The following is a 25,667-nucleotide window of genomic DNA, read 5'->3' as shown; positions in this document are numbered from 1 at the left end:
ACATGTGGACAAGCCCTAAGGCTGGGTTCACACAACCTATTTTCAGACGTATTGGAGGCGTTTTACGCCTCGAATTACGTCTGAAAAAACGGCTTCAATACGTCGGCAAACATCTGCCCATTACTTTCAATGGGCTTTACGATGTACTGTGCCGACGACCTGTCATTTTACACGTCGCTATCAAAAGACGGCACGTAAAATAACAGCCTCGTCAAAGCAGTGCAGGACTCTTCTTGGGACGTAATTGGTGCCATTTTTCATTGACTTCAATGAAGAAGAGCTCCAAATTACGCCCGTAAAAGACAGCTCCGTAATTTCAGACGTAAATGCAGTTATCGTGTGAACATACCCTTAGGGCTATCCTGTGTGTTACCTGCGCACAGAAGCAGGTGTCAGCTGAGCCATCGGTCCAGTAGACTGATTGATTCGGCTTACAGTGTCGCTATGCAGCTTCTATGTATAGTGCATACATAGAAGCTGCATTGCAAAAAGTAAAGACAATTTTAAATAAAAGTCAATTAGAAAAATGTTTTTAAGCACAAAATACATACATTTAATTACATTTAAAAAAAAAAAAAGGCTACAAAGGTTTACATAGCTTTAAACTCTACAAACAACCTATTAGTTATAGTGGGTATATGAAACCACAGGACAATCTAAGCAAGGCGTAAATGTTTTTTAATCTACAATGAATATAGTACATTTTTGCGGATATTGCTAGAAGTTGTGTACCTACTACCTCTATCCCCACTTATGGTATAGGGCAGGTTTATCTATTTGATATAGTCAATCAAAAATGCTTTTGAAGCATGAAAACTCCAGAAGAGGCAACAATTGAAATGATTTATGAACTCAAGTGGTGCTAAACCAGGAAACAATGAGAGCGAAGTGGATTTTTGCCAAGGGGAAGTAATCTAGTAGTTTGAGTGAAAGTATAAGCATGCGGATTAATCGCTAAGAAGCAAATGGTTGGGAATGCCACTAATGTCTAATGCTCTCAAGAATGTCAATTGCCTTAATAGTGCTGTATTCAGCCTAAAATAAAAGGAACATGTGCTAAATTATTTTGATTTGGGAACTATTTGGGGTTATAATTACTTTATATGGAATGGTTGTGTTTGTGCTTAACTTATCAAATAAGCTATCTGCAAGGTTCTTTCCTGTCATACCATCCAAGGGTTAAGAATATTTAGAGTACTTTGGAAATGAACACAAATAAGGCCCAATTCACATCTAGTTTTTGCCATAATATTTTGCGTATACGCTGGCAAAAGCTTGCGGGGTGCCGATGATTGTCATGTAAGCCTGGGGGGTCTGCCAGGCTTCCATCTTTGTACTCCTAGTAAGCCCTGTCAGAGGCAGGGCTTAATAGGAGCCGGTAGAAATGATCATACATTGCAATACATAAATATTGCCGTGTTTTGCACCAGTAATCGTAGTGACACTTAGACTTAATACATTTAGACGATTACTCTACGGTGAACACTGTAAAAGCGAAACCCAAAAAACAATGCAGTCGTTTTCCCATTCCACCCCACAAATATTTTTTTTTACCGTTTTCCTGTACATTAAATGGTACTATTAAAAACTACAACTCGTCCCGCAAAAAAAAAACACAATCCCTCATATGGCTATGTCAACAGAAAAATAGAATTATTATGCTTTCGGAAGGCAGAGAACAAAAAACAAAACTGAAAAATGGCTGCAGCACTAAGGGGTAAAACATGCCATAATAGTCGATGGGTGATGGATGCCACTGTGTGTCATCCGTCACAGGCATCTGTCACCCATAGGCTATTATGACACGTATACAGTGGCATCCATCACCCATAGGATCCCATGTTTAAAAAAGTATACAGCACTGTATACATATTTTTACTGGATTCCGTTATAATGCGTAGTCTACTGCGCTACTGCATACCTTTTTTTGCAGTACTACAAATGTATAACGGCTAGACAGAGTCCAAAATGACACTCGTTTTGCCTCCGTCTGAGTAATGGACACATGTAGCGTGTACGTCGGGAGCTTTCACGGCGTTCATGCTATACGTTTGGCAAAAACACGATGGCAATTGGGCCTAACTCTGTACTGTAGATATTCCAAGCTACAATCAGCTTTGTATTTCTACTTGAGATGTAATAACCTGCCTTGTGTGGTCTGGAAAATGCTGAGGTGGGCCCAAGATTTCTGCACTGTTAATACCTGTCGGTTACTATCAAGTTTCTGCATAAAACGGGGGATTGAACTTGTCCTCCAGATTACTGTTAATCACACTTTTGTGAATACTCTCTGACTAGGCCGAAACGTATTAGTGATATTTATTCACATTCCGCCTTTTGGCAGGGAGGTAATAAAATGTCTCCAATTAGATTTTGTTGGTGTATCTACAGAATTCTTTTCAGAGGTGTAAATCCATTTTCTGTTAAAGGGTCTGTACATTAACATTGCTTCTACACACTTGTAACCTGACTCGCTCTGCAAAGTACCTTACACATTATTATATGCTGTAAAAAGGTAGCTGTATTTCACTAGACTGTCATGGGAAATGTCATGGTCTGTAGTTCATAGTCACTTCTAACATTGTAATAGTAAGCGTGTAACATGAATGAGCTATAGAGGTCAGTAGCTATTGTGTTTATAGGGCTATACAATATGTCATGCCCATTATGGTGAATACTTATGGTGTGGTTATTTCCTAATATAACACACTACCGAGCTCTTTGGCTGGATTCACACGAGCATGTTACGTCCGTAAAGAACGGAACGTATTTCGGCCGCAAGTCCCGGACCGAACACACTGCAGTGTACGACGTTAGGAGTCCCTGCCTCGCTGCGGGACAACTGTCCCGTACTGTAATCATGTTTTCAGTACGGGACAGTAGTTCCACGGAGAGGCAGGGACTCCTAGCATCGTACATAACTATGATGCTAGGAGACCGGTCCGGGACTTGCGGCCGAAATACGTTCCGTCCTTTACGGACGTAACATGCTCTTGTGAATCCAGCCTTTTAGTTATCAGTGGCAGAAGTTGTTTTTTTTTTTTATTCTATTCTAAATTCATTTCTTTACATAAATGTATTTTATCTTCATATGCTCTAATGTAATTTTTAGCCCAAAACAGGACAGGGTCCCAGCAGAGTGAAAAGGGAGGCCTTTCCCAAAGAAAAGTTTTTCCATTCTAGGCAAATTAAATATGGCAGGTAAAACGTAGATATGGCATACGTTCAGGTGGTATGCATCGGCATACTTTTATTTTCACTGTATTGAAAACTGTAGTCGACTGCATTTTTGAATACAAGGGAATTTCACGCAGAAAGTATGCTGCACCGTATATGTTTTGTAGAATGGGAATCAATGGACGACGTATACAGCTTAATGGCATACGTCGGGCTGTGTTTCTTCTAGAAGTAGTTCTGAGCTTAAAAGGGATCTGTAGGGAACACTAGAGATATAGTATGGCATTAGGGCATATTTGAAAGGAGCTCATGTATTTTATTTTGCTGTATTTGTCTTGGCAGCAGGAGCATAAATATATTAATTCTTCTAAAAAGAAGAGGGTCTAAAGTCAATGTGACTTGTACTTCACCCCAAAAATGTTGAGCTCAGCTACAGTATTGCCTATGGCTGTAATAATGTGCATGACCTCAATTAGTGTCGGTCGTATGTACATGAAATTCCCTGCCACCTGTGAGCTGTTAATTCTGAAGACATTGCAATACGGCCTGCCCAACCGCGGACATTGATAAATGTCTTTCAATTTAAGATACAAACTGTATTAAGTAATTACAAAGTAAAAGACCCTGTTGGGAAATTTTCTTTCCACTAATCTTGACCTCATCTGTGTCTATTTGGATACAGAAGAATTTAATGGCCTCTAAACTTTTTCTTTGTTCGAACTTTCTGTAATGTCTGTTAGTTTTAGGAAGGGTTTTAGTAGTCTTTCATGCGTGCTTTGGCAGGTTCAGAGGAAAAGCATTTAAAACAAATTACTTTTTTCCCCACAGAATTTTAAGCCTCGGAAATCTTAATTGCATTTTGGAGGAAAATATTTGCCCTTTTACCAAGTTATTCACCTCATTTGTTTTCTGGTCATCAAGTCGTATGGTGTTCTGTAGTGCGTAATTCTATGTAGATTTTATGATAGTGCTGGGTATCTATTCTATATTATATATAGGTATATGGATCTGTCAATCCAAGGGGACCACAGCTTCTTAAACTTGGACGTTGCCCCTCATTTCATAAATATTCCTTTTTCTAAGTTTACAAGCCAGTTCATTTTATTAATGAATTCCTGCTTAGTAGGGCTGTTCTGATCTTTCCAATGTTGTGCTATAAATTTACAGGCCATATATAACATTTTAGCCACCGCCAGCTCACCTGGCTCCGTAGCCGCAAGATCCACCACATATCCCAGACTACAAACAAACGGTGGCAACCTTCTAATTCAAGGCAGGACCAAAGCATATGAAGCATATGGAATCAGATTTACAACGGGGACAGAACGCATCCAGTTGGTCACCTATATTGCAATAGTCTGTGAGCCTTACTCAAAGTGGTACTCTGTCCAAAATTTTCTGCCAGTGATTATCTTCCAATGGTTGGACCTCCCAACGTTCCAAACTTCTGACTGGATACCTAGAAAATACCTGGTACAAAAGAGCCCTATATAGTCTAAACACTACCCCTGATTAGGCCTGGGGTCAACTTGGTATGCAGGGAGTCCACCTTGTTTTTTTGTATCTACTCCTTTGTCTACTCCTTTGTCTGTGTGTCTCATGACAATTTTTATGCATTTGTGTTGCTCAAAACTTTTTTAAAAGTATTCAATAAATATTGATTTTATTCTTGTTAACAAATTCATGTCCTGCATGGTTATTTAGAGTTGGCTATATTTTAGTGTTACATGCTGCTAGGACTTACATTGTATGGGAATAATACGTCAATGAGCGTTGCTAATTATAAATTATAATCTAAGCCAAAACATTTTTTATCATATTTCTCACACTCAGAGACCTACTCCCCCTCTACTCTTCAATTGTTTTTGCATTCTAATGTTATATTTTAAAAAACTATGGAAACAGATTTCTGGTCCGTCCGGGCCTGGACGTTCCCCACTCTTACTTGTTTTGTTCTTACTTGTTTTCTTCCATCGTTCAAGCCCCCTTTTTTTTTAAAGAAAATCCAGCACCCTATCATTAGGCCTTGTATTTGAATCGACTAAAAGTCCTTACTGCCCGTGATGTACTTTACTCCTACAGGCCCATATCTGCCCTCCAAAATTTGGGCACAAAGACATGACAACTCTAGGTAGTTTTGACTTGCGCATACCCACCCTATTGATATCCTGTTAAACCCCTGTTATCATTCACCGGGAATATACCGTCCCTATGCCAAGCCGAAGCATCTGGTTTGGGTCTATGATCAGACATATGACATAATTATCATATTTTAATACAATTTGCTTTACTGAAGAAGATCTCAAAATGTCTACCGGAAAGGACCACAGAATGTCATATTGGAAATTAATACCTAATCAGGTGGAAGACCATAGGTGGAATTTATTACAAGGTTTACGCATTTGCGTAAAAAAAAATTGGACATTTTGGTGCAAATTTGTTTTGCACAAAAATGTTGTCATTTTATTTTTTAGCTTTATGCCATGACCAGCACTTTTTATGAAAGGCGTGTGGCTTAGGAATAGGAATGGGGATGCTAATATTTACACCAGAATCTGGTGCAAATTCTGCCACAAATCTACGCCAACTCATAGCAGGTGTAGATTTGACTTTCTGGTGCACAGAGGGCCAGAGATGGGCCTAATTTATTAAGGGGCATGCACATTTTACTCTAACATTCTTGAGATTTAGACTGGCGTTTGAAATGACAGTCTTAACAAATTCCCCCCTTGGGTGTCCTTTACCTAGAGACAATATATTGCATACTATTTAATATGGATTCTAAACTGGAACTGTTATTAGCACATTTTGTTTCAGTAATATAAATGTTGGTGCATAATTCAATAATTGTTTCTTCAGTGATGCTGGGATATGCTATTTAAAGCAACTATTGTGTTAAAAGAAACCAAAGTTGTGTCCCCAGGTTTTACAGACATGCAGCGGCACCATCTTTCATGTGAAGTAATCACATGTTCTCATTGGGTCAGATTCATTTCTACAAATAGAACCTGTTATTCCAGTTGTATCACTCAAGTAAAATAAAACAACAGGTAGCAATAGAAAAGCGCAAATTTGTATACCAATTCAGTTTTGTATTTTCCATTCTCTGAATACAGACCTCCACCAATTGACATGTGACCACTGCAGTCTGTGATTGGCTGCAGCAGTCATGTGTTGACATGATGACACGTTATCGCTGGAGGCAAGTGTTAGTAAACGTCCGTCACTTTAAGCTTGTCATGACTACTAGCCAAGCTTCTGGGTTACCCTGATTTTTGATTTAGAGACAATCTAATTTCTCTGTCTGCATCCTATCATAGCCAAGGGTGGAGTATTTGAATCTGTTCAGTTTTCCCATTGTTACTTGTGATTTCTTATATTTGCATGTGTCTGATCAAGCTCCTGGTTTCACTCCGTATCACCTTGACTGTTTGGACTCTTTGAATTGGACCTCGGCTTTGTCTTTGGATTTACCCTCTGCTCACTGATTTGGACATTCTGCTCTCGGCTGGTTTTGACCTCTGCAAGTCCTGGTATTCTTCTGTTTTGCAACTTGAACTTTTAGTATCTCCTGGTTGTGAACTCTGCTTGCTGTTTACCCCTCTGGCTTGTCTGGTTATCCATTCTGGTATTGACTGCATTGCACCTCCTGTCCAACACCGTATTCTGTAAAAGCAACCTGGGTTCTATGCAGCCAAATCCAACATGCTTTGCGGTGGGCTCTGGTGAAGACCATAGAGTAGCCTTAGATTCTGCTGACCAGAGTGGTGACGGACTTGAGTTAGCTGATTTACCTGCACGCTTGATCCAGACAGTCTCCAGCTGCCTTTGGGGAATTTCTCATATATCAATTCCATAAACTTACACTCTGGGGAATTGCTCAAGTAGTGATTCCTTGACAGCAAGTATACAGAGGCCGACGGGGGACCAGGCAAGCATCGCAACAAGTTCATTTTTACCAGATTTACAGGTAATCGGCAGAAAAATTTGCGACACTAGGATTCGATTACGGATTTCTTCTGCATGGAATTCAATAGCAAAAATCCACAACAAATCAGTGCTCAGTTTGCATCAGAAATTTACATGCTGAATATTTTAAAATCTTCACCGCAGGTCAGTTTTTGCGTGGAAAAATTCTGCAGCATGTGGATGAGATTTGTTAAAATATCATCCACGTGGCTGGTACTGTAATCGGCAACAGATTTTCCGTGAGCAAATCCGCATGGAAAATCTGAAGCTACGTGTGAATTCACCCTTATACTTTAAATATGAATTTTAAAGGAAAAACTATACTCCACAGTTCAGCCCTAATATATCCACTGCTGGTCAGGAATCCTAAACAATTTTATGACAACCTGCCCATTGGCTTCATTTATTCAAAATGGCAGCTTTCAACTGTACTTGCTGGTTATCCGGTGTTTTTATTGCCTGTATTAGTGACGGATCCCCTATTAATGAAGTATGGGTGTATGAAAGGGCAACCAAGAAGAGAAAGTAAAGGAATGTGGGTAGGTATTTTATATTGAACTAGGAAACAGTATGGGCATAAGATATTGCACAATGTTGGCTCCACAAGATTCCACTGTCCATAAGCACAATGCGTCTTCCACTGTAATTAATTCCAGTTGTCATTCTATAATTCTAGCGTACATGAACTATTAAAATAATAAAGTATTATTTCACCTTTTCTTTAATACGTGCAAAGAACCAAACAACTGTTTCCAATTACCAGCTCAGCAGAACATCATGCAAGACGACCTTGTAGTTCTGACCTTTCGCATACCATAGCAAAATTGTTTTTACATTACAGATTTTACCCCGAAGACAATAACTGCAGCATGGCCATAGGGAAACAACATGAATACAAGCAATATCTTATGACAGGTTGTTATTATAGTCTGTTTTCTTTCCAAATCCTTAAACTGTTTAAAAGTAAAAAAAAATATTCTATAAAATATTGTACTGAACAAAACTACTGTTAGGAATTTTTCAGCTCTTGCATTAACTACTAGAAGACTTTGTCAGTATTGTCTTTTTTGATGTTGGAACTAATAGATATGCTTTTATTTTAGGGCAAATACTTTTATGTGGATGTTTTATAGAGCACTATGTATAAATTGAATCGAAACATACCCGGGAATTCCTCAGACAGTTATTGGCCTCTCTCGGTTGTGATTCCTATATGAACCATTCGTTTTCATGTTCGATTGGTCTCCAATGCGTGCAGGGTCCTAAACAAAAAAAAAAAAATCACATAAAAGTTTTGCTGGGATACATGCTACTACCTAGGTCATTTATATCAGACCTGACTATTTGTTCAGAGCAGAGCACCATCATCATCATTTAGTGGAGATGACCTAACCTTAAGCCCACAATCAGACACACAGTTTTGATGCAGTTTTGGTGCAGTTTGTGGCCCAGTTTTTTTTTTAGCCAAACACAGATGTGGACACAAAAGAAAGGAGATGCATCAGTCTTTTCTTTATACCGTTCCTTCCCTTTGGATCCACTTCTGGCTTTGGCTGAAAAAACTTAGCCAAAAACGGCATCAAAACTCTGTGTGTGATCCTAGCCTAAGAGATCATCTTCCAAGTACATTTTACAGAATATCTGGTCCACATAATTGTCCTGTATTGATTAAATTATAGTATCTTCCAGAAGTAGTTAGTCAGAACCATCAGTCTAAAAGCTGTGGTAAAAATCCAAGTGTTATGGGTTATGATCGATCTCCCACCCATCAATTTCTTACTGATCTGCCTTCTCTGTGGCATAAAAAGTGAGGGTCCGGGAAAGAGCCGGCGTCAGCACCTGGCGACAAGTGTCAGGACCCACTACCCTTGGGGGGTCTACTCGGCCACTGGGCGCTGATGCTGTCGTCATGGCTCCAGGAGTGGAATCCCCGGTCAGAGCGTTCCCCCCCCAGAGCATTGCCTGTGCTCGAGATGGACATTGACATCAGGGACTCCTCCTGAAGCAGAATCCCCGGCCAGAGCGTTGCTGACGCTCTGGCCGGGGATTCCGCTCCTAGAGGTAGCCCCAATGGCGCTAACTACAGGGTGGGGGTCTGTGTGGCACTATATGGACAGTGACATCAGGGGCTCTTCCTGAAGCGGAATGCCCAGGCAAAGCATTGCCGAAGCTCTGGCCCAGGAATTCTGCTCCTGGAGAAGCCCCTAACATCACTATCCATATTTGGACGATGACGTCAGGGGCTCCTCCTGGAGCGGAATCCCCGGCCAGAGCGTCGGCAACACTCTGGCCAGGATTCCGCTCCTAGAGCGAGCCCCAATGGCGCTACCTACAGAGAGGGGGGCTGTGTGTCATAACCAGGGAGGGGGCTGTGTGGCACTACCTGGAAAGGGGGCTATGTGGCACTACCTGGGAGGGGGCTTTGTGGCACTACCTGGGAAGGAGGCTGTGTGGCACTACCTTCAAGAGGGCTGTCTTGCACTACCTACAGGGCTGTGTGGCACTATCTACAGGGGGCACTGTGGCACTATCTACAGTAGGCACTAAATATATAGGGGTACAAACTGGAGGCCTAACTTCTATATGGGGGCATAAACAGGGCCTAACTTCTATATGGGGGCACCAACTGCCGTTTTACTGCCACTGTGAGTTCCCCCGCAAAGGGGCCCACTAAGTCTGTGTAGCCCAAGGGCCCACATAAACCTGGAGCTGGCCCTGGTCAGGCATAAAGTGGTGTTATGGTCCATCCATAGATAAATATTGCTACTCCTAATACTGGGTAAATCATGATACAATGCCGTAGAGGCACATATATTAAATTCTGATGATGATAATAATAATAAAATCAGAAGTTTTAAATATATGAAATTCTAGAACTGGCATACATCTAATAATATTAATAATAACAACAATAACCTATAAATCCCATGTATAAAATAAAGCAAGCCATAAATGTTTTCACTTGTCTCTAAGTCCTCTTGATGTATAAATTTGGCCATGAGCTCATATTTATGTGCATGATGAGTAGGATTTATTGCTACTTTATTTTTCTATAAATCTTCATGATAACATGTTCTGCACCAAGAAAATGTCTGGTCTGCATTTGCAGAGCTTAGTGAACACAGAATCTAAATGTAATGAAATCCAGTATTATAGAATGATCAAATTACGATGAACATATCCATAGTTACATAAAGAGCCGCACAGTATCACACAGCATGCCAGTGGAGATGTTTCTTTTTTTATATTCAGTTTAACTTGCAAAAACTGGAAAATCGCTTTGTTGGATAGCGGTATGATGGGAAAGTTCTACTGTGCACTAGTATTGGTTTTGGGCTTTCTCTGATGTGTTCACTGTTGCGTTCACGTTTGTGCGTATAGAAAGTTCTGTGTATAAGGCCATATTCACACGGAGGTGTACATACGCATCTGTTTTCAGGCATATGACTGTCTGAGTTTCATCGGTGTGGTTCCCGTGTGTCATCTGTATTTCTCATCCGAGTTTCTCCTCTGCAAGCACTTCCTGGTGTTTCACTTTTTCTCTGCATTTCTTTAGCAACTGATGCCGTGAAAAACGGACAGCACATGGATGTCGTCCGAGTGCTGTCCGTGTTTTCACGCACCCATAGACATCAATGGGCGAGACTGATTCGCAAAAATGGACCAGAATAGGACATGCAGTGAGTTTCACGCGACGGACACGCTCTGTGAAAAAAACACGGATGTGTCAATAGCCCCATTGAATTGCATTGGTCAGTGCACTGTCTGTTATTTAAACGGACAGTGCACGGATTTGAAATACGCTTGGGTGATCCGGGTTTAATCTGACTAGATCATATTAAAGGTCTTATGTAGGGATGCAGGGTCAGTGTTAGTTTGCTGTACTGGTCACTACCATGTCGGCATGAGACCTAGCATACATCTTCACCATACTGGTTATTAGCTTTGGTCTCTTGTATACAGTGAGTGGGCATCTTCCAGTCTCACTACAGTCAGTGTATACTCCAACTGTCGATGCCTGAACTCCTATTTTACAAAACTTCTTATTATTGAGAGTAGGTTTTTCAATGCATACTTATAAAAGTGAAATGTTATATTTATCCTAATGGTAGTATTGCCCCTTCTGATCTAGTCTGTGAATAAATATTAAAGGACTATATCACTAATGTAAATTGAGCCAAATTCAAACTCCACAAGGCAAGCTACATGCCTGTAGATCAATGCAGAAATATACATTGCCCACTTCTTATCAATGGTTCCTAAGACTGGCACTGGTCGACAACATTGGGACATTTTACAAAGTTTGAGCATTACATGCGCTTGTTCTTTTAATTCCTATTTGCCTAAAAAGCAACTTTATCTTATTGGACAGTTTTCAGGTTCACCTTCTGTTAACTTTTACTTGTGTAACCAGAAATTGCATACATGTATATTTGCATTGTGATAATGGCGATTCCAATGATGTAAGCATTTGAGAATTGCTTTATATCCAAAAGCTTCAGCACTCACCATAATGCTGGGACACCTGTGATGATTTTTTGGGTTTACATATCCTGAAATCTGGATGTCATAGACAAATGTTGATTGGTTTTGTGCTATACTAGATACAGCCAACTTCATGAGGACTGCTGAATAGGGAATTGAGTGGGTGTTGAAGGATGCATGTTTGCGAACCCCCGCGCCTGATCTGACAGACCGAAGGTCAACCAATCAAAGTTTGTCTTGCATCTCCGACAGCTTGTCTACAGGGCAGCCAAGGGCCTGCTTTACATTTCTGAAGGGGAAGCGTCTACTTTGTTTCTGCGCTTGAGGTTTATTTACTATTCATTGTTAACTTTTAAGTGTTGCTGTGGGGCTATGAATCAGAAATCGAGTCAAACGCTAGCCCTCCTTTTCAATATCCTTTACAGACAGCTGAAATTTCATTTTAACAAATAACCCCACTTAATTCTCCAGTAAAGCGTGCCTGCTCACTTTGCACTACGTTTTACAGAGGAGAACACATTTTTGTGCATGTGCCCTGTATCGGGTGCTGTTCTCCACCACAAAACTGGGGATGTATATGGGCACGATAAAAATACCAATAGGCGTTAACAATTAAAAAAAAATATTAGACACAGATAAAGCACACTGTTTATCTGTTTCGAATAAATATTTTTCGAATTTTGAACGCCTATTGGTATTTTTATTGTGCCCATATACATCCCCAGTTTTGTGGTGTCATTTAAATACATGTTACTGTGTTCCACTTTCCATTTGCTTTTTTTATGTATATTTCAATGACATTGTACAATTGTATTTCAATTACATATGATTATTATGTTAATTTTCCAGTTCTTTCATCTTCAGCAATATTGAAATAATTTGTGCTTCAATAATTTTATTTAAATTTGTTGCAAAAAGTACAGTCATATTTTGTTACATTTTTTTTTAGAGTTGCAATATCAAAATTTATAAGATAAAGGTTGTGCGTTTTTCAGTCATACTTCTATAGTTTCTTACGGATTGCCAATCGACTTGTAAGATCATAATAAGAACAGTATCTCTGTGCCTGATGAGAAGAAGGTCATTGCAAGGTTAATCACTAAGGACTTTTAAGAGGCTATTTGACTCTACATAGTCCAGGAGCCCCCAATATTTTATCATGTAGCTTTAGTTTATCTGTAAGAATGTTACCCAAACTTTCATTTATCATAAACCAGTCAAGATTGGTTTCAGCTACTGTAACGTTATCGTTGTTGAGCTTCCAAGATCTCAATTTTGGCTTATAAGAACATGAGTGGGACAAGTTTGTGAGTGTGCTTTGGAATGTTGATTTGCCCAAAAGCTGTATCTGGTTATTTGTGAAGGTTAACATGAGTAACTGAGGCAATAAACCTATAGAATTTGTCTCAACATCTTTTCAGTCTGCCCTACTTCCACCAAAACCGGTACATTGTCCCCTCTCTTCCAGGGTTCCTGAAACATCTGGACAAGTTTGTATGAAAATAATTTGCTATTGTAGAGTGGACCATATATTATTATAGAAGCACTTTATTCATTTATTTCCTGTTGCTTATATCACCAGCATATTCTCCACATTTTCTTAACCAGGCTTAAATTTATTTCCACTTTCTAATTAGTGAGGCATTAAATGAGGAATTTGGCAGCCCAATCTGAAACTATTCTCTGTGTTTGGGCCTAGAATTTGTCAGAAATGTGCCAAATTTTGGCGCCAATTGGTTCAATTTGGTGCAACTTTGATGTTTACACCTCATTAGACAATTTCTAAAAGCGTCTTGAAAAGGAGGCGTGGCTTACTGGGAAAAGGGGGCGTGGTTTCAAACGAGCAGATGTACATCACCAAATTCTGGTGCAAAATAAGCCAAATCAAAGGTGGTATAAGGAAGAGAAAAGTGTCTAAGAGGTCAAGTAAGATGCGCCAAAATGATCATACAGCATATTGGACTGGTATGTCGAGGATATTTTCGTAGTTCATTATTGATGCAATTTGCATAAAAGCACAAGGCCTCAGCAAGCTCCAAACCATCTAAAGAGCTTTCTTTCTAGGACTGTTCCTTTATGATGTACAATTAATACATGCATAGCTAATTAACTATCAATTCTAACAAAGGAGCAGCTAACGGGAAAGTAGAATTCGGAGCACGTTAACAACCCGTGATTAGTGTGTGGGGAATGCCCTGTGGCCATCTAGAATTCCTTGACTCAATGAACACTTGCATGGCCCCAGGATGTGCATTGTGTCCTGCCACTCTGCAGCTGTGCTATAAATGAGGTAGTCATGACCCCAGCACTTCTAAGGCTGCTGTACAACCGTCTACGAGAAATCGGGCACTTTAACCAATTCTTTGCCAGAGGAGAGTAGAGGCTTAAGTCAGCCTTATTATGAATATGTACTAAGGCCCACATTTATCAAAAGTGGCGTAATTTTAGCCAATTTCTAAGTTAAAGCTGGACTACTTTATTGACATGTTGCGACAAATGTATAACTGCATCGGTCCCCTTTGATAAATCGGTCACAACATACATCACACCATTAACTTTCACACTGGCTACATCACATCACACTACATCACATCATACTTTCACACTGGCTAAAATGACGCTACTTTTAAAACATCGGGGTCGTTGTGGAGTAAAGATGCAACTTTTATTATTTTTTGCGACTTTTGCGACTTTATAAAAAGTCACATTTCATTAATGTGTCCTTATTCTGGCCAAGAAGTAAGCCACGCCCACTTTTCACTCCACTTTTACAAACTGACATGCATATACATACATATACATGTCAATTCTTTTAGAATATAGAGATAGAATGTCTAGAAAATTATGTTGAATACTATCAATTTAAAGAGTAACTGCACTTTCTGCAAACTTTTGATCTAGTTACTCTTTAAATAAATAACCCTAATTTTAATTATAGCTTCTGTCCTGATGTGAACACACCCATAATTGTGATGCAAAATATTGACCATACCTGGCCTGACTGCTGGAAGGCCTGATCAAATAATAAGACATGTCCTAATAATAATCATGTCATGTATAGAGAAGATATAGTAGTAGAATAGTCCATTTTGGAATGTTTACGATTGCTTACAATGAAGTGGCGAGACTTACGAGTTGAACCACCTAAGCGCCATATTACAGGATCATTCTGGCCATCTTTGTAATCTGATAGCTCTCAGCCCTGGTACCCCAATACCATACACCCTTGGCTGCAATATTTTAATTGAGCAAGGGAGATGACGGGGTGGCACTGCCTACCTAGAATAATAGGATAGGACAGAAAAAAATCTATCCTGTCCAACCTGCCCACCCCAACAGCAGCTTTTGGGCATGAATCTAACAGGTCCCTAACAGAACTTTATGTTATAAGCAAATCCTGCCAACATTGGCGAGTTCCTCTAAGAATCATATGTCTATGGGAAGCTTCTATGTCTCTTGTGAGTAATTGACAATAATACCTAAAAGTGTAGGCCAGGAAGAGATCTAATATACTGTATAATGGTCTTACTTTATTGTATGATTGTAGGCAGCACCTTCTGTAGACCACAAGATCCTGTCAATACAATGCATATTTTTATAGTTATAGTGGTATGACAAATAGTCAGCTAAACTGTGATTTTTTTTCTCTCCCCAACAGGTATGACTACCAGGAAGATGGGTTTTGTCAGCCCTACAGGGGCATTGCGTGTGCCAGGTTCATAGGAAACAGAAGCATTTATGTGGATTCCCTCCAGATGCAGGGAGAGATTGAAAACCGAATTACAGGTAAGTGTTACAGAGTCTGAGGCAGATTATTTGTTTCAAGAAGCAGGTTTACGAAGAACATCTTTTAATCTAAAATATTTGTGGAAATTTATAAGGAAATGTTTGTTTAAAAAAAGTGACATTTAAAGACACAGGGTTTTTAAACTGTCTGCTTATATATTAAATTCCCAATGAACACATGCAAATATTATTTATCTTAAGATTTATAAATGTCCTTCTGTTCAACAAAATGAATGGACATTTCTTTGGGGGATTTATTAGGTCAGTTTGATGCTCTTACAATCTTTTTCACAACAATGTTTGGCGCCCTCTAATGTTAGGAACATGTAAAATGCAAAACTAACAATTTACACTATAATCTTATCTATCTATCTATCTATCTATCTATCTATCTATCTATCTATCTATCTATCTATCTATCTATCTATCTATCTATCTATCTATCTATCTATCGTGAACATTACCATAACCTGTAATGAATTGGCATGGCAAGAATTGTTGATAAATGCAACACATTGTTTCTGGCAGCATCATCAAATACATTGTGGCATGGCATGTACATTGAAAGCGACTAGCAATGCTTTATCTTACTTTGTATTTCAAGATCATATGAATTATGTTTCCTTTCTTTTTCAGCGGCATTCACCATGATTGGAACATCAACCCACCTCTCTGACCAGTGTTCCCAGTTTGCTATCCCGTCTTTCTGTCATTTTGTGTTTCCACTCTGCGATGACCGCACCCGCACTCTAAAGCCTAGGGAATTGTGTAGGGATGAGTGTGAAGTACTGGAAAATGACCTGTGCCATCAAGAATACAACATTGCCCGTTCTAGTCCTGCCATACTAATGCAGCTTCACCTCCCAATCTGTGAAGAGCTTCCTCTGCCTGAGAGCCCCGAGGCTGCAAACTGCATGAGAATTGGAATCCCTATGGAGAGAATGAACAGATGTAAGTTTGCAGGCCGGCGTGTGTGGCTGTCGGACATCTTTCTTTGATTAGGAAGAACCCATGTTAAGACTAGTAAAGATCTGCAGCCGGGCTCCCATCTGCCGCCTATGTTGGTGTTGTGTCTTGGAGAAAGGTCATAGGTGTTCATGTATGTGCCCTCTCCCAGCAGGCTTTGGGGCTGCGAATGAGGCCCACCTAGGAATATTTTCTCTGATTAGCATGAGATAATACAGCGAGGGACACATGTCTGCATCTTGTTTGTAAACAGCCTTCAAAGGCAGCTAGGCTGATGTATAACATTGTCTATTTCTGTTCTGTGGTTAGCCCTCATGTTTGGAGCGTGTAAATGCCGTGACATTCACACCAGATGTGCCGGGTTACTACAGAATCCAGAGCTAAAACTAGTTCAAAGTATCACCCAATACCCACAAGGGGTACCCTACATGGATTGCTTTGTAGTTATGCCATAATATATACTCAGCAAAAGGAAGCAGTTGACAACTAAAGGCAGCACCCCGAATGCCTATAAGAACACCACATGCCTTGTTACATCAGGCAGACCAGAGGTTCAAGACTATCCACATAAATACAATAAAAAAAATAAACTTTGTAATTGTTTTTTAGTAAAACTTTTTTTACTTTTTCAGATACAGCTTCTATGTATCCTGGATACATAGAAGCTGCATCTTGCGTTGAAACCCAAATCCATCAGGTCAGAGACAGCGGGTCCTGTGTGTCTCTGACACGCAGGATCCACCTATAATCAATCACATCGTAGTTATAAACTTAGATGTAATCGATAACAGCTAGATCATGCGTGTCAGAGACACACAGGACCCGCTGTCTCCGAAGCAGTCAGTCCGGCTGACCTGACGGATTTGGGTTTCAGGGCAATTTGCAGCTTCTATGTATCCAGGATACATAGAAGCTGTATCTGAAAAAGTAAAAAAAGTTTTAATAAAAAACAATTACAAAGTTGCATTAAACACCATAATACATTGTTTTAGTAAAAAAAAGTCTTCAAAGGTTTCCATAGCCTTTGACATAATCTTATTCCTATATCATTCTATCTATGCATAGAAAATAAAATTAACTCAAATATAATACAGATATTGTCCTGTTTAACTGCTCTAGTAACACAAGAAGACAAAATACTCTTTTACATCTATAAACCAAAAGTCCTATGTGATATTAAATATAAGTAAGAAATAAAAGTCCAGCCCTTTAACCCGCACATCAGAGGCAGCTGCTTATTGTATGTTAATAGTAGAGATCGAAAGTACAATAAACAAAATAGCGTACTGCGTTTATCTTCTATGTTTACATTCTGTGCTTCTTTCTACAGATCAACAATGTTACAATGGTACTGGGACTGATTATCGAGGGTCAGTTAGTGTCACCAAGTCTGGACACCAGTGCCAGTCATGGAGCAGCCAGTTTCCACACACTCACCAGCTGTCACCTGTTGAATATCCAGAAATTGGTGGAGGGCACACATACTGCCGAAATCCTGGTGGCCAGATGGAAGGTCCCTGGTGCTTCACCCTTAACAAGAATGTGCGAGTCGAGCTGTGTGATGTTCCTGCTTGTCGTATGTATCAGTGTTCTCACATATTTCTCTATAACATGTCATTGTATAAACAATGATCCTTTTTTATTGAGTTACTGAGTTGTGTATTTTTTGATAGGATCTTTGCTTAGGTATTCAACCCTGTTTTGATTTTTTATTTGAAGAGTCAAAAGGTTAAATTTCTAGGCCCTGTTCATAACACGTTTTTGCCCTACATTTAGCGTGTATGTCGGGAAAGCTCCCGACGTACATGCTTAACATGTCTATAAGAACTCCATTGCGAGATGGAGGGCAAAAGAATGTCCTTATGACCTCCGTCTGGCTGGTATACATTAAATGGGAGCCTGTGGGTGACGTATGCCTCTGTATGGCATAGTTACATAGTTACATAGTTTGTACGGTTGAAAAAAGACACATGTCCATCAAGTTCAACCAAGGGATGGGAAAGGGGAAGTGGGATGGGAAAGGGGAAGTAAAAAATTTCTACACATAGCAGTTAATATTTTTTTTGTTATAGGAAATTATCTAACCCTTTTTTAAAGCCATCTACTGTCCCTGCTGCGACCAGCTCCTGCGGTAGGCTATTCCATAGATTCACAGTTCTCACTGTAAAGAAGGCTTGTCGCCCCTGCAGGTTGAACCTTTTTTTCTCCAGACGGAGGGAGTGCCCCCTTGTTTTTTGAGGGGGTTTTACATGGAACAGGATTTCACCATATTTTTTGTATGCACCATTCATATATTTATATAAGTTAATCATGTCCCCCCTTAGTCGTCTTTTCTCAAGGCTAAATAGGTTTAGTTCTTTTAATCTTTCCTCATAACTTAGATTCTCCATGCCCCTTATTAGCTTCGTTGCTCTTCTTTGTATTTTTTCCAACTCCAGGGCATCCTTTCTATGAACTGGAGCCCAGAACTGAACTGCATATTCTAGATGAGGCCTCACTAATGCTTTGTAAAGTGGTAATATTACATCCCTGTCCCGCGAGTCCATGCCTCTTTTGATACACGACAATATTTTGCTGGCCTTTGAAGCAGCTGATTGACACTGCATGCTGAAATTTAGTTTATGATTTACAAGTACACCCAGATCCTTCTCAACAATTGACTCCCCCAGTGTAGCTCCCCCTAGGACATATGATGCTTGCAGGTTTTTCGTACCCAGATGCATAACTTTACATTTATCTACATTAAACTTCATTTGCCAAGTGGACGCCCAAACACTTAGTTTGTTTAAATCTGCCTGCAATTCACAAACATCTTCCATAGTCTGAACTATATTGCATAGCTTGGTGTCATCTGCAAAAATAGAAATAGTGCTATTAATCCCATCCTCTATATCATTAATAAATAAGTTGAATAATAGTGGTCCCAGCACTGAACCCTGGGGTACACCACTTATAACTCTGGATACGGTCCTTGAGCCAATTCTCAATCCAATTACAAACTATACTTTCTAAACCTATAGTCCTTAATTTACCCATTAGATGTCTATGAGGGACAGTGTCAAATGCCTTTGCAAAGTCCAAAAACACTATATCCACAGCGGCCCCTCTGTCTAGACTTCTGCTTACCTCTTCATAAAAACAAATTAGGTTGGTTTGACAGCTTCTGTCCTTTGTAAAACCATGCTGGCTGTCACTTATAATACTATTTATTGTCACATAATTCTGTATATAGTCCCTCAATAGCCCCTCAAACATTTTCCCCACAATTGATGTTAAGCTTACTGGTCTATAATTACCCGGCGAAGACCTAGAGCCCTTTTTGAAAATAGGCACCACATTTGCCCTGCGCCAGTCCCTTGGCACTATACCACTCATGAGAGACTCTCTAAATATTATGAAGAGGGGGACAGAAATAACTGAACTAAGCTCTTTAAGAACTCTAGGGTGTAACCCATCTGGTCCCGGGGCCTTGTGTACATTTATTTTATTTAATTTAGCTTGGACCATATCTACATTCATCCAATTCAGTATATCAACTGATATATTAACAGCACCGGCAGCGGCTACATCAGCTGCTCCTTCTTCTGTTGTATATACAGAGCGGAAGAACCCATTTAGTAACTCTGCCTTCTCTTGATCCCCTGTGACCAACTCCCCATTACCACTATCTAAGGGTCCTACATGTTCAGACCTGGGCTTTTTTGCATTTATATGCTTGAAGAATTTTTTAGCATTTGTTTTACTATCCTTGGCCACCTGCCTTTCATTTTGTATTTTTGCTGATTTTCTTACATTTTTAAAGATTTTATTAAGCTCTTTATATTTTACAAAGGCTGCAGATGTACCCTCAGATTTGTATTTTTTAAATGCCCTTTTTTTTGTCACATATTGCCCCTTTCACAGAAGGTGTAAGCCATGTGGGGTTTAATTTTAGTAGTTTATACTTGTTACCTGTAGGAATACATTTTGCACTATAATTACCCAAAGTAGATACGAAAATCTCCCATTTATCATTTGTTCCATTATTTGACATTAGTTCTTCCCAGTCTATATCCTGAATTGCAGCCCTCATCCTGGGGAAATTGGCTTTCTTAAAATTAAATGTTTTTGCCCTCCCAGCCTGCGTTTGTTTTTTACAGTATAGGTAAAATATAACTATATTATGATCACTGTTACCGAGGTTTTCACGAACATTGACATTCCCAACAAGATCTGCATTATTAGAAATGACCAGATCCAACAGAGCTTCACCTCTAGTCGGGTCTTCCACAAACTGGCACATAAAATTTTCCTGCAACAGTTTGAGGAAATGTCTCCCCTTTGCAGTTGAAGCTGAACCATGACACCAATTAATATCCCGATAATTAAAATCTCCCATTATCACAACAGTACCCGCCTGTGCAGCCCGCTCCATTTGTTTATACATTTGACCTTCTATCTCTTCAGTTATATTGGGGGGTCTATAGATTACACCAAAAGTAATTGTGTAATGTGTCACAGGCATCCGTTTAATGGATACGTTATAGTCTTTCCAATAGTCTTTCATGATGTATCTATTAAATGGATACTATTATAGGGTTGTCACGATACCAGAATTTGGACGGTCTCAGTCATAATGGACAACATTGGGTTAATGCGTGAGGTACATCATGGGGTTAATTACTATTAATGTGAGGCACATGGAGGTTCAAAATTCATAATACCTCGTGCCTCACATTAATAAGTGAAAGAAAGAAGTTTTTATTTTTTTATAGCGTACACATCATAAATAGCGTATTTTCTTCATAAAAATGCCTTAAAAGAGAATTGAAATGTTTTAAAGGGTTAAAGTGGTTGTCCGGCAGCAACATGGTTTTTATTATTATGACACGTCCATGTAATAAAAGTAAGTTAGGTGAGGGTGAAATACCTGTGGCCCCAAATCACCATTCTTGGCCAGCAAACAAAACATCAATACACCGTCGCTCTCCATAGAAAAAAATGGGAGAATTGGAGGACGCTCGCTCAGCTGTTTTCAACGCTCCCATTCATAGTTCACACTGTAACCGATTAAACTGTGGGCAAAGCAAAGCGGCTTCCAGTCTTTAAATCTCCTTTACAAGACGTCATTATACATAGTAGAATAGCTCTCAACGTTCTGTCTACACTTGTCAATAGGCAGATGAACCCATTCATGAACCTTTTTGTTCTCCGCCATGACACCTTCATACTATATATATTGTTTTCTGCCCTTAGGAGATTTTGTCACCTATAGTCATGGTTATTCCTATTTTATTGTTCACAGGTACAAGAGAAAACACAAAGATGGAAATCCTTTACATCTTGGTCCCCAGCATTGCAATTCCATTGGTCATCGCTTGCCTCTTCTTCTTAGTTTGTATGTGTAGAAACAAACAAAAAGCATCAGCTGCTACCCCTCAGAGACGCCAGCTGATGGCATCACCTAGCCAAGACATGGAGATGCCCCTTATGAACCAGCACAAGCAACAGGTAGGATTAGATTTCTTGTTATCCACTATCGCCACGATTGAACAAAGCGGTACATTATACTTTACAGGAATATTGATCTTGTCCTCTAAAACCTACAGTATTGGTTTATATCACGTATAATAAACATCATTCTGATTTTACATTCATTTAGATTTATAAGATGTTTCTTTTTTTTTGTTCCTAGGTTAAAGTAAAAGAGATAAACTTGTCCACTGTAAGGTTTATGGAAGAATTGGGAGAGGATCGTTTTGGAAAAGTATACAAGGGACATCTCTTTGGTACTGCTCCCGGAGAACAGACGCAGACTGTTGCTATAAAGACATTAAAAGACAAGGTTGAAGTGGCTCTCCGAGAGGAGTTTAAGCATGAAGCTATGATGAGGTCCAGGCTGCAACACCCAAATATTGTTTGCCTTCTTGGTACTGTAACAAAGGAGCAACCCATGAGTATGATATTTAGCTATTCCCCACTGAGTGACCTGCACGAGTTCCTTGTCATGAGATCTCCGCACTCTGATGTAGGCAGCACAGATGACGACAAGACTGTCAAATCTACTTTGGAACCAGCCGATTTTCTCCACATTGTAACTCAGATAGCTGCAGGAATGGAGTTTCTCTCAAGTCATCATGCTGTCCACAAAGATTTGGCTGCCCGAAACATTTTAGTGTTTGATAAACTGACAGTTAAAATTTCTGATCTTGGTCTCTTCCGAGAAGTGTACTCAGCGGATTACTATAAATTAGTCGGGAATTCACTTCTTCCTATAAGATGGATGTCCCCAGAGGCAGTTGCATATGGCAAGTGTACCATTGATTCTGATATTTGGTCGTATGGAGTATTGCTGTGGGAAATCTTCAGTTATGGTTTACAACCATACTGTGGGTATTCCAACCAAGATGTTATTGAAATGATAAGAAATCGCCAGCTGCTGATGTGCCCAGATGACTGCCCAGCCTGGATCTATTCCCTTATGCTTGAGTGCTGGAATGAGTTTACCGCAAGACGACCTCGATTTAAAGACATTCACACTAGACTAAGAACATGGGAAAATATATCGAACTACAACAGCTCTGCACAAACATCTGGTGCAAGTAATACCACACAGACAAGTTCACTTAGTACAAGCCCAGTCAGTAATGTCAGCAATGCTAGATATGTTGATCTCAAGCCCAAAGGACGGCCGTTTCCACAGCCACAGTTTTTACCAATGAAAGGACAGATACGGCCTATGGTGCCACCTCCTCAACTGTACATTCCAGTCAATGGCTATCAGCAGATGGCCGCTTATTTTTATCCAGTTCAAATACCAATGCAAATGGCTCATCAGCAAATGCCACCGCAGATCATTCCAAAACCTGGATCTCATCATAGTGGGAGCGGCTCCACCAGCACCGGATATGTAACAACTGCACCGTCAAATAATTCCATGGCCGATAGAGTAGCCCTTCTTGCAGATGGCAGTGATGAAGCACATGTAACAGGAGAGGATGTGTCCCAAAATCATGTTCAAGAGGAGGAACAAGGCTCCGTACCAGAGACGGAATTACTAGGTGATAATGATACATCTCCATTAGATGAAACAGATATTCAGTCAGAAGCCTAAAAAACTCTTTTTGTCTTTAAGGAACATTTATTCAAGACTTGAATAGTACAAAAGACTGATTCCGATAAACCATGTGGTGCCTATATTCCAAGCTAAAGCTACAGCCATAAACACTAGTTTATTTTATCTTGGTGTTGACAGCAACAACACACAGGATTTTGGAAAACAACACTATTATAAAAGGAAATGTAATGTACTGTTGCTGTGCAACATACGGCGGAGTACCAGAGCACATGTGTAACCCAGACTGTGACTGGCAATTTTGTGAAATGTGCCTATGCCAATTTTTAAGGATCAGAAGAAAGAACTATTGTTGGACTTGCCACATTAACCCCCTTGTCTTTTTATAATGAGACATTTCCCAGGATTTTCTTGCACATGAGAGCCACACCAATGATAATTTCCTACAGAGATGTGAAATGTAACTGATGGCGTGTGTGTATCTCATAGCTTTACATTTCAGATATTTCTTTTGGTTATTTTACACTATTTAATGTTAGTAGGGAGCCAAATATTAAAATGGTGTAAAGTGCGGTAACTTAACTATTTTTTTTATAGATTTATTGTCACTTTGGAACTGTTAGGGTCCACACTTAGCAGGAGAAATTTGGATTTTGCTGCAATTTCATTGTGGATTTCCCCCCCATACACTGAAGGGGTGAAATCTGCAGTAAAAATCTGCAGCATGCTCATTTTACCGCTACATGTGGATGGGGTTTTCAGAACCCCAGCTATATGTATTGTACTGTAATTTGATCCGCAGCAAATCCACAGTGTGTGAATTCACCCTTAGGACATGTTCAGATGTGGTGGACAATTTCCACTGCCGATTTTGCAGCAAATTTTGTGGTAAATCTGCAACGGATCTGCGTCAAAATCTGCATATGAAACATGCAGATTTTGTTGCAAAATCTGAGCATGCTGTGGATTTCAAAATCTGCTGCTTGCTCTCCTTTCACTGCAGATTTTTTTCGCTACATTTATTCCACTTTTATTGTATGTATTGTACTGTAAATTGCTGCAGATTTTTAATCCGCACCGCAAATCCGCTACGTCTGGACCTACCCCAAAGTAGGCTCCAACACAGATGTGAACAGAGCCTTAGACTGTGTGTAAACTTAAAGGGGTTGTCCGGGCACGGGGCGGTTTTTCATACTGATGACCTATCCACAGGATAGATCATCAGTATATGGTCCACCCCGCACTGAACAGCTGTTCCGGCTGCCACCGAGCACCGGTTGTCCATGCTGGAAGCAGATTCAAGTGAATAGGAGCAGAGTTACAGTACTGCAGCACAGCTGCTATGCAGTGTACGGAGCCATCTGCTTATGATACCGGCCACTGCATAATATGCGGTGCCCAGAGGCAGGCAGAGCATCTGATTGGTGCGGGGTCTGGGTGTCGGACCCCCACCAATCATATACTGATGACTTATCCTGTGGATGAGTCCTCAGTATGAAAAAACGCCCCATGCCCAGACAACCCCTTTAACCTTATCAAGGTGCAGTCACACGCGGCAGATTTTGTTGCAGAAACTTCTGCGACTGAAAATCACTTCCATTTATCTGAGTGAAACTTGTAGAAATCCATACACCTGCTGCAGAAATAACATCATTCAGATGAATGGAACTGATTTTTAGTTGCAGAAAGTTCTGTGACAAAATCTGCCGTGTGTGAATATACCCTAAGGCCTTATTCAGATAAACGTATTTTACGTCCGTGTGCTGTCCGTTGAAATAACTGTCATCACACGGACCCATGCCAATCAATGGGGCTGTTCACATATGCACGATTTTTCACGCAGCGTGTGTCCGTTGTGTGAAACTTACTGCGTGTCCTATTTGAGTCAGTTTTTGCGGACCATGTCGTTCATTGAAGTCTATAGGTGCGTGAAAAACACGGACAAATGAGAAAAAAAACCCAGGAAGTGCAGAAACACGGATGTGTAAAACGGATAAGAGCACACGGAACTGAAATGCATAAAATACGGTCTGTTTTTTTTGCGGATGCAAAACGGACATGCTCGTCTGAATAGGGCCTTAGGGTTCACTCACACGTGGTGTATTTGCTTTGTATTTTAGAACTCTACAATACATGCCTATGGGAAAAATATTCCGCAATGCAAGAACTAGAGAAGTTGTGGAATATTTTTCCCATAGGCATACAGTGTATTTTTCCAATGTGGAAATAC

At 40.0% G+C, this 25,667-nt stretch overlaps 1 protein-coding gene across 1 annotated transcript in view; it reads left to right on the top strand.

Annotated features, from left to right (window-relative positions):
* ROR2 (receptor tyrosine kinase like orphan receptor 2) overlaps nucleotides 1-25,375 on the top strand; it is a 186,360-nt gene extending 160,985 nt beyond the window's left edge. The window contains exons 5-9 of the mRNA XM_075828858.1: nucleotides 15,290-15,417; nucleotides 16,054-16,368; nucleotides 17,714-17,959; nucleotides 21,668-21,873; nucleotides 22,058-25,375. Of these exons, the coding sequence (XP_075684973.1) occupies nucleotides 15,290-15,417; nucleotides 16,054-16,368; nucleotides 17,714-17,959; nucleotides 21,668-21,873; nucleotides 22,058-23,476 (2,314 nt within the window). The 3' untranslated portion in view covers nucleotides 23,477-25,375. The remainder of the gene's footprint in view (nucleotides 1-15,289; nucleotides 15,418-16,053; nucleotides 16,369-17,713; nucleotides 17,960-21,667; nucleotides 21,874-22,057) is intronic.
* Nucleotides 25,376-25,667: the final 292 nt, after the last annotated feature.

The sequence above is a fragment of the Rhinoderma darwinii genome, chromosome 1 (genome assembly GCF_050947455.1).
Source record: "Rhinoderma darwinii isolate aRhiDar2 chromosome 1, aRhiDar2.hap1, whole genome shotgun sequence".
NCBI classification, from domain to species: Eukaryota; Metazoa; Chordata; class Amphibia; order Anura; family Rhinodermatidae; genus Rhinoderma; species Rhinoderma darwinii.
This window is presented reverse-complemented; position numbering and strand designations above follow the sequence as displayed.